Here is a 9708-nt window from a genome sequence, read left to right as displayed (position 1 = left end):
ATCGAAAGTGAACTGCACATAATTGACCTGACACGCCCCGCAAAAAACCCAAACAAAGGAACTCAAAGAAATTTAGGAGGCGAGAAGTACAATTACTTCTACGCGAAACACTATTTTATTTGCTTGCAATGGGAATTTGTCCTCTGCAGGCTTTGAATTTTTAAGTTTTTTTTACTGTTTTATATACATAAATATTGTTTTGATAGCATTGAATGAATTTCGGATTCCCATGATTATATTTACTATATAAATACAGAACGGGAACATGTATAAATAAAAATAGTTTTCTTATTCATGACAGCATTATATTTGGTTTTCTTTTATAATAACACTGAATTCCTGTAGATTTTATGGTATAAAAGCTCTTTCATTCCCTTTTAAGATCACCGCGTTCAGGAGTGCAAATTTTCGTGGGACTTTCACCTGGTTCTATGGTGTAATGGTTAGCACTTTGGACTCTGAATCCAGCGATCCGAGTTCAAATCTCGGTAGAACCTTCGGGGAACTCTTTTTTTTTCTAAATATTTTATCTGTATCTCTTTCATTTTTAGCGCAAATGCTCCGAAACGAGTTAGTTTAAAAAATCATCGCTTTCAGCCAATTGACCACCAAATCCGAAACGGCTGTCTTTGGCCAAGGGAGTTTGCTGTTTCAATTTAACAACAAGGTTTCATCGTACAATCAAACAATCCCAGCAAACCGAGAACAGACAACTGCATTTGCATATGTATGGGGGCTTGTCTGCGTTTCAGTTTCAGTTACAGCTTCTGTTATTTCCTTTTAGCTTTAACTGCACCGAATAGTTTTGGGGCTCCAATAAAATGGCATTGGCCATAAAAAGTGGCAACTCATTTCGCGCTGAAAGATACGAAATGCCTGAAAGCCAAACAATTGAAAATGCGCAGCTCTTTCATTAGCCACTTTGGCTGCCAACTTTGGCCCCAACAACATTGTTTTGAATAATTTGTCAGCTTAAAGTTTTTGGCAAATCAAGGAGGCATCTCGCACCCAGTGAAACCCAGACTATCAGCAGACCGGACTACCACTTGACTTTAGCCGACACTAAGCTGGCCATTATGAGTGTTCCACCAGCACCAGAGTCGCCAGTGAGTTTGTATCTCTGGGTCGCAGTAAAGCAATTGAAAAGCTGCAGTTGGAAAAAATGGAAAATTTATCTATGCTGGCGGAAGGTGGCGCAGAACAAATTTAAGTAATGCCACTAAAATGTAAGAGTACATTTTTGAATTTATTAGAGTTTAATATACGTATAAGAATACCTTTACTTCTTTAATAGAATGCTTAAGCTGAAGAATTCTCTCATGTTTCTATATTTGAGTTTTATTTTACCTTGTGAATTTAAATGAAACTTTTAACTGCTCCTGTGCAAAAAGCTGAAACATGCCGCTTTGTATTATTTATTGTCCTAATATAAAACGTAAAATTGTACCCTTTTCGGCTCCAGCTCTTAATCAATTATCCGCCCTGTTGACCTTTGACCCAGGAGACCCTACAAGCAGGCCAAGGCATCAAACACTGGAGGCTAATAATAGAAAGCTAGGGAAACCTTAATCAATAATCGATATTTGACAAATTGCGTAACAATTGCTACATCGCTTGGCTTTAATTTCATACCTCGAGTGTCGCCCTGTCAAGAGCTAATTAATTGAATTGGCTACTTTGGCCAGCTGGGTACTTGACCACCAGCCAGTCGTCCATCCCTCCACTCCTCTGACCATCCTGTGCACTTGTCAAATTTCAATAATTTAGCTCACGAGCTGTCCCAGACAAACTGGAGCTGTCGGCGATAAGCCAGACCAGCCACAAAGACGAACATTTTGCAGCAGAATTTCTTAACCCCTTCAGTGAACTTGTTTTGGTGATAACCGCGAAGTGGGGAAAGAGGAAAGTAGGTATGTGTTTGTGCCATGTTAGGTGGAAAACTGTTGACGTTAAACTAAACGAGATTCGTCTCGTGACGTTTATTTAATGCGCTTCGCTGACTCGCTCCCACATAAAAATTCACCGAAAATTTGTGTTGATTGCATTTAATGTGGCGAGGTGGGATTGTTATGACTTTTCTCCCCCCTCGAGTTTTCCACATGATGCCACGAAAAGTGAGCACTTGCGGTGTCCATTACGGCCAGAATAGATCAAACATCACATGGTTTATTAAATTTAATCACAAAGCTCTCAGCACGACAGTTGCACATGATGACTTAGTGAATTTATTGCTTTCGCGGAAAAAGATAGATTTTTGAGTGCAGAAGATAAGTGAAATCGTTTTGTTAAAGTGTTGAAGTTCTTTGGGGCATTACTCGGAGTTAATGCCACTTCTGAAATTGTCCTCCTCCAATTATTAAATAATAATATAAATAATATAATAAAGTTGGAAATCATGGTTTTTTTAATACAAATTTATTTCTTTCTTTTATATGTTTATCAAGCTAATATGACACAATATAAACAAATACCAAGTTATATACACGAAAGACGTCAATTATTCTGTTACCCAGAATTGTTATGTCTTCACTCGCCGTCTCTAATGATAATTAAAAATTAATATTACTGATGCCCGGCTAATTGTTGATTTGACTTGTGAATCTTGGATTTATAAGAGTACTCAAATCTTTGGCTTTAGCTATCGACTGAATGAGCTGGTGAACTTAATTTCAAGGGGGCTACTCTATCCATAAAATATAAATGGAGGAAATGTATGGAAGCCTTGCTTATGGAAAACATGTTTAATGCCTGGCATTTTAATACTCCCTACCAACGATTTAGCTATGGTGAATATAGTGAAGACCAGGCTGCTGATTTGCTCAATAGGTGCTTGATCGAAGAATAGTGAGAAGACTTTAGCTAAGATTCGGGCTACCAGACTTTCCCTTTGGGGAATCACCGTCTTTAGTGACTCTTGCTTCTTGCTTCTTTCAAGTTGCCTTCTTTGTCTTTCTAAAGGTATTGAATGTTCCTTAAATTTTCTTTCAGATTTTTTGGCCAACGTTTCGCTTCTAAGCGGCGGTCCTAGTAGTGTGAATAAGTATATAATGAAAATTAAAGTTAATAATTAAGGTGATGCCAAACTTACTTTTTTTTTCAAAATACTCGAACCAGTCCCTTCTGTTATGAATGCCCAGATTTGACAAAATATCTCTGAGCGATGCGGTGCACCTTTGGCGTTTCCTTCTCGATGCTTCATTATTCATTATTGAAAGCTTAAGACCAATTAGTTTGCGAAATGTAAAACAACAATTTAAATATAACGGACTATAAATTTGTAGCTTGAGCAGCTTAAAAAGTATGAATGATTTGAAAGTCTGCCCCTACTTGATGAAAAAAATCGTACTTTTATCTTAGTTAGTTTTCTTGCCAAAAATTGACGCATTCAACTTCGACCAAGCACGTTTGGCCATATTCTCGACCATGAAGCCAGCTTGTCCATTTACTTTGCATAAAAGAAACATTTCACTGCAGGTTTCCTCGCTCTGCAATTGCATTTCATCGGTTCCCGGTGGCTCACATATTATTTTCTTTCTTTTATTGGGATTGATAAATCGCGCCGATAAAGAATTATGAAGCGTATCTACAAAACAGATATCCAATGCGACCGATAAAACATGCCAAAATACAATAACAAAAAACCAATATAACAATTTTCATAAAAAATGAATGCGCTGAAATTTTTTGCTCTGGTCGCTTTTAAGTGCTTGTAAGTGAATGCACATGTATGAAAAATTTTTGTTGGATTTTTTTGATACGAAAACTTTTATTCGAGTGCATAACTTTGCCTTTTATGAGTGTCCAGAAAGGATTTGAAAAGGGTTTTTCCCAACAAAAAGCGGTTTACTGAGAACAGTTCAGCGCTTTCCGTAAGTAAAAAATGTTGAGCACATAATTTTTAAATTTAATGATAAGCCATTATAATTCAATGAAAGTAACTTCTAGTAACTGGTTTGGTAACTGCTAGAAATTTCTTTACTTAACTATACTTATTCTATTGTGCTTTAAATGGACGAGTTCTGCACATCAAGTCCTAAACATGTCAACGCAAATTTTTGTGGCCAAGCCAAATTAATTGGCTTCCTTATCGCGATTATCATTGTGACAAATTTAATACAGCCATAAAAACTTACAGTTCTAGCAGAGGATTTCTTTGTCCAAAACAAGAGCCTTTAAAGAGCCGACATTGTGAAGTAATTTATCAACAAATTAACGCCCCCCGGAAATGTGGAAAAGTGTGGAAAAATTGCCGCCTCATTTGGGCCGGAATGTCAGAGGTTCGTCTTGGAGCAAGGTCAATGGCCAAAAGGCCAGTTCCTAAGCTCCTGGCCAAATCCGCGGCGTGCTCTCGCCAACCATAATAATAATCAATATTTGCTGTGCCACTAAAGAAGAAGGAAGACACTGGAGAAATCCCCAGTTGCGTGTTTGACATGTCACCCGAAGCCAACTGGCCAACGAAGTCAGGGGTAAGTGTGGGTATGGGGCTTACGAAAACGAGCAGCAAACAAAAATTCACGATTTGGCATCGTCAACAGGAAGCACATTAGGCATAGGACTCCCCAACCGCTAAGTGGGTGAAAGTGGAGAAGGATAATGGACGAGGTGGTGGCGTGGACAATTTCGGGGACATTTAAATTGAAATGGCCTGTGATTTGGCAGATTTTTTTGGCTTGACTTGCTTAAAGTTGAGCCTCTTCAAGGACGACAGGACACGCAGCACGTACTCAGAAGCTCAAAAGGAGAGCGAGCAGAACACGGGAATGGAATGCGTCGGGTCAGAGGATGCTCAAACGATTGCTTTTTATGGTGATGGGAATAGTTTTTTGAAGATAACAACTTTCAGTTAACTTAAATATGAGTTGGGTAAGCACACATATATCGCAGGAAAGCTTGTTTAGTTGCATTAATAAATATTAAAGTCAAGTTTAAGAGATCTTCTGTGCTGGTCCACTGACTAAAATGAGTAAACATAACTGTTTTATATTATTTTAGCTTTGATTAATAGGCTGAATAGCCTGCTGTAAGCCACTTCAATGCTGTGGAAAGTGAACAAATTCCCAGCGACGTTTGTGCTCTGCTATCCACAAGATATCTTAATGGAAATCGCAATATGGCCATGTCAAGAACTGTATAATCAGACACACGAAAATCTGCATGGCAAAGCTGCTTCCAGTCCTTCACGTTTGCAAAATATTGTTACCTCGCACCAAATAATACTCGTACATATAAAGTTTAGTTGTGTCACACAATTTATGCAGCCGTAAGCAATCTACATGTAAAACGTTCAAATATATGCCTCACCAACATTTATTTTCAATTTGAATTATGGCTCTCCTCCCGCAAAGATCGAAACCAAACTAAACAAAGCCCAACGCACGGAAGAAGTAAATTAAAAAAATAAATAAATAAGCCACAAGGCAGGGCAAACAAAAACCCAATAGAGATATAGAAATCGAGGGACATATATAACGCCGCAAAGGGGCGGAGTGGGCGTGACATGGGCCCGAGCCCTGACGTGCGTGGGCCCGATAAAAAGTGTGTTGTGTTGCCTACTTTTGGGCGGCGGACCCGGATACGCCACAAAAGGGTGAAGCGGAAACAGTCTAAAGTTTTCTAGTCCAGGGCGCGTGTGTCGGTCAATGAACTCGGCTCATCTAATGAGCTTGTACATTTGAGTTTGATTTATGAACACAATCGATACGAAATCTAATCCATTCATTGCTTGTCTCGATTTGAAGTACCGGGCTAATCGCACTTTATGCTCAAACACATGTCGTATACTTAACGTTAACAGAACAGAGGGCTCCGTTTGACTGGCATGCAGTCCATTTGCATATTTATCTAAGGCTACAAGCTCCAACTGGTGACAACATCGCCACTGCCCTTGTCGGATTTGCTGGGGGTAAAAGTAATGGCGATTTGATGAGTTGCTCGCAGAGGGCGGCGTGAGACGTGGATGTGCAAATGGGGGTCAAAGGTGCAGGGCCAGCGCTAAAATACTTGGGGATTATGTCGAGCCAGTTTCAATATAGATAGTCGCAAAGCTTGGTTAAGCCGTGCTAAAAATATGCACAGAGAATAATGTAAATCAAATACTTGGACGTTTAACACAACTCATTGACCTCACAAAGGATTATAATAAAATCAAATGCCTGACCCATTTTTCAAAACTACTTTTTCAATCTCAAGGAGCGTATGTATTTCCTAATTTATTTTTATTCCCATTCTTTAGGCTTTACGCCCTTTTATTTCGGTGTAGACAACTGTTGAGAGAAAATAGAAAAGTGAAAACGAAAATTCAAATCAAATATTTGTGCTAGGGCCACTGGAGCAGGTTGGATCAGAGCCTCGTCCACCCTCCACTCGCCCATTTGGAGGCGCAGTGGGATTGCGGGCGCGACAACATCCTTAGATTGGTTTGTGCTGAAGCGCGCCAGGAACGCCGCCCGTGGAAGGCATGGAAATTGGCGCACAGCAGACATGACAGGGCATCCTGGCATCCTGGCGGATGGGACAGCATGTACCATCCATACCATCTACCATCTACCAGGCAGCAACCCCAGTTAACGCGGCTAAATGGCGGGGAGCGAGCCATGCATTGGCATCGCCAAACAGGATCAGCAGGAATTTGCATTTTATGGCGTCTGCGAATGCATTACCCCAACTGCGACACCCAAGAAGTCCTGTGTGGATTGCGCCCACGCCTGACCCTGTAATTGTTTGAATTAAGTTTCCTCAACTAGTGGTAAATGCAATTAAAGTCAAGCGAGAGCCGCAAATTATGTGGTCGCTGTCACTTGACTCGCTGGCCGCAGTGCAGCATCCTGTCGTCCTTGTGGCAGCTTCTTCACATCGTTTGGGGGCAATTAAAGTGTCAGAAATGTTGTGACACGACGCGTTCTCGGTGTTCTTTTACAGTTTAATTGTCTCTGACTATTGTTTATCTTTCATTCGGCGGAGAGCGCGAAACGTGAAACAGAAAAGTTCAATGGTCAGCAAACTGTGACACACAGTGGGCCAATTTACAAAGTATAACTTGTACAAATGTTGGTTAAACTAAATAGATAAATGTGTTTACTGTGCCACTTTATAATCTATTTTAAAGCGGAGCCAGTGAATTATATCTTAAATAATATAAATTGAAGTTCTCATTTCCAAATAACTTAGCTGACGTTTTGCTCCCGATTATGCCCTGAAGTATTTGACAAATAAAAACCAAATGCATATGAGCGCTTGGCTGGCTTTCCACCAGATCCCTCACAACTTTTGGCTGCGAAGCGATATCCACAAATTTGCTGTAATTCGAGTTTTATGCAGCACTCGACATGCAATTTTGTGTGCTCCATGCTCATCTGGGTTGGCTTTGTTTTCGGCTCTCGCTTTCTATATGATATCACCGCTTTCCCATCCCAAGGACCTCAGTCAACTGTCACACACACATAACGAATGAGAGCTAAATGCTGCCGTCTTTTCTATATTTTCCATCCTAGCCATCAATATGCCAGCGCTGGTAAGTAAGTAGGTCGATGTGGGTAAAAAAACACAGAAGCTGACTTTTGCTGCATGTTTATTGTTTGGACATTGATCCCCTATTTTCCAAATGAACCAGAATTAAACGAGTGTTGATGGCCATAGATATTTTCTTTGAACGGAACGGAGCTCAGACAAAAATCGTAATAATAAAGAAATGGCAAACCAATTTAAGAATTAACTTTTATAATATTTCTTCTAGACAATTTGGCTTTAAAACCTAAAGTCAATCAATCATTTTATGCCCATCCTCTCCTCAGCGTTGCCTAATTTATGATAATTTCGCAAACACACATTGAAATTGAAATGCTGATGAATTATGGTTTAAATACGCGCTTTTCTGCATTTGGCAGCTTTTTCAATGCTAATGAATAGTTTATTATGCCAAATGAATGGCTGCAAGTGAAAAATATGCAAAATGAGTTGCGTTTTCCCTGTCCCATTTGTCAATCCACGGGAGGTTTTAATGGGAACCTTAAAGTAAAAGAATTCATTGAGCTTTTAAATTGATTTAACATGCTGTACTCCTAATTGCATAATTGAGGGTAGTGAAAACTCAGTTGAACCAAAGTGCACAGGGCAAACATCCCGACAAGGTCATTACACACACACTTTCCACTTTCACACGCTGACAAGGACTTTCGCCTGATTTAGTATGTGTAAATATTTTGCTCTCCAAAGGCCCCCTTCAGCGTGAAAGGTTCCCTGTTGTAGTTATCGTCGTTATCCTGTTTGTGTGTGCCTGGTCAGGACTCTTGTTACGAGGACAGTCGGCAAGGAGTTCCCCTTTCTCACCACCACCCCCCAATATTGTCCCCCTGTTTCTGAAGTGCTATATCCCGCACTAGCACTTGCACACACACATACTCACACACACTCAATCCCATACGCCATTTGCTGCAACTTCCGCTTCCGTTTGGCTTGGCCGAGTTCAAGCGACGGGGGGGAGGGAAATGCGGGCAGGCTGGTGATTCTCAGCATGGCAAGCTCTTGAAAATTTACGGGGCCTTTGGTCCTCTGTTGCATTCCTCAAATTACCGACACGCATACTTTATATTGGGCCTGCATTAAGCAGCAGAAACTCTCCATCTCTTGCCCCATATCTATTTCTCTGGCCCATTCCCCGGCTATCTGGTGCACTTTGTGGCGCTTTTAATTAACGGGAATTTATGCATAATGCGCTTGGCCCCTCTCAAAACCCCCTCTTCGCAGTCCGTTCGTGGCTGGAAGTTATGAGCCGTCAGCGGAATGTGGAAATTTGCAAATGAAAGGGAAAAAAGTGCTGCTGGTTCATTGTCAGTGGGAAAGTGTTTAATTTCGATTTTCAAATTCGGATGGTGGGCTCTCATTAGATTTATTGGGATAATATGCTAATGCCGAGCGGGATGAGATCATAAATCTCCCTTGCTACACACAAAATGAGCATAAATTTTAAATAATTACTAAAAGCTTAGTAAAAACGCGTGACATCATTGGCTAATTGAAAATAATGGTCGCACAAGTAATTTTCTAATAATTACACAAACTAAAAACATCGCAGACTTCAATTGACACCCGGCGACCACAAAAACATTCCGAACTAAATGCTTTTCAATTAACAAATGACAGTTTTTCCTTTTGGCCTTTTGACAATCTACACATTTTTTGGCGGCAGTGCCGACAATTGAACTTTTTCTGACCTCTGTCATGCCACAACAAAGCGAAGCCAAAATCACAAAAGCAGACAAACAGAAAAATCTGGGAAATATTTCCAGCGGCTCGCAAGAATAGCAGTGGCAGAACAAATAAATTACACAACAATAAACCAATATTCTATTTTCACATAAGCCGCTTTCAAATGACTAAAAATAACAGAAACTTTCCTGCTTTCGCAGTGGGCCATAAAAAAGTTTCCTTGTAGCCAGCAGATGTAGCAAATGTCGGAAAAGCGAAAATGTCGGACTCCAACAGGAGCAACAGGTGTTTATGGCCACTCAATGAATGCCGGCGTAAATCTTGCACTAAGCAGCTCTCCCAGCCGAGCTCTCCCAAGGACCTGGCCGCATTTACGAGCTGGGAAAGGGGCTTTGGTACAACGGAACAGGTTAGGCATTTGCACTGCCCTCTCACTGCGCAATCTCTGCAACATTTTGGGAAGTCACAAAATTCAAACATGCACGAAGTTCGGTTTTAGCA

General features: G+C 40.5%; 1 protein-coding gene and 1 non-coding gene across 2 annotated transcripts; one reads left to right on the top strand and one right to left on the bottom strand.

Moving 5' to 3' along the window:
* The first annotated feature begins 425 nt into the window (after nucleotides 1–425).
* Trnaq-cug lies at nucleotides 426–497 on the top strand. Its single transcript has one exon. It is a non-coding gene; the product is annotated as a tRNA-Gln (tRNA).
* Nucleotides 498–2393: 1896 nt separating this feature from the next.
* LOC120454676 lies at nucleotides 2394–3312 on the bottom strand. The gene is made up of 2 exons (XM_039640195.2): nucleotides 3089–3312; nucleotides 2394–3024 (listed from the first exon to the last, which is right to left on the bottom strand). The coding sequence occupies exons 1-2, from the start codon at nucleotides 3204–3206 to the stop codon at nucleotides 2684–2686; spliced, it is 459 nt and encodes a 152-aa protein (XP_039496129.1). The 5' UTR covers nucleotides 3207–3312; the 3' UTR covers nucleotides 2394–2683.
* Nucleotides 3313–9708: the final 6396 nt, after the last annotated feature.

The sequence above is a fragment of the Drosophila santomea genome, chromosome 2L (genome assembly GCF_016746245.2).
Source record: "Drosophila santomea strain STO CAGO 1482 chromosome 2L, Prin_Dsan_1.1, whole genome shotgun sequence".
Lineage (NCBI taxonomy): Eukaryota > Metazoa > Arthropoda > Insecta > Diptera > Drosophilidae > Drosophila > Drosophila santomea.
The sequence above is the reverse complement of the archived record's forward strand: the minus strand, read 5'-3'. Positions and strand labels throughout refer to the sequence as shown.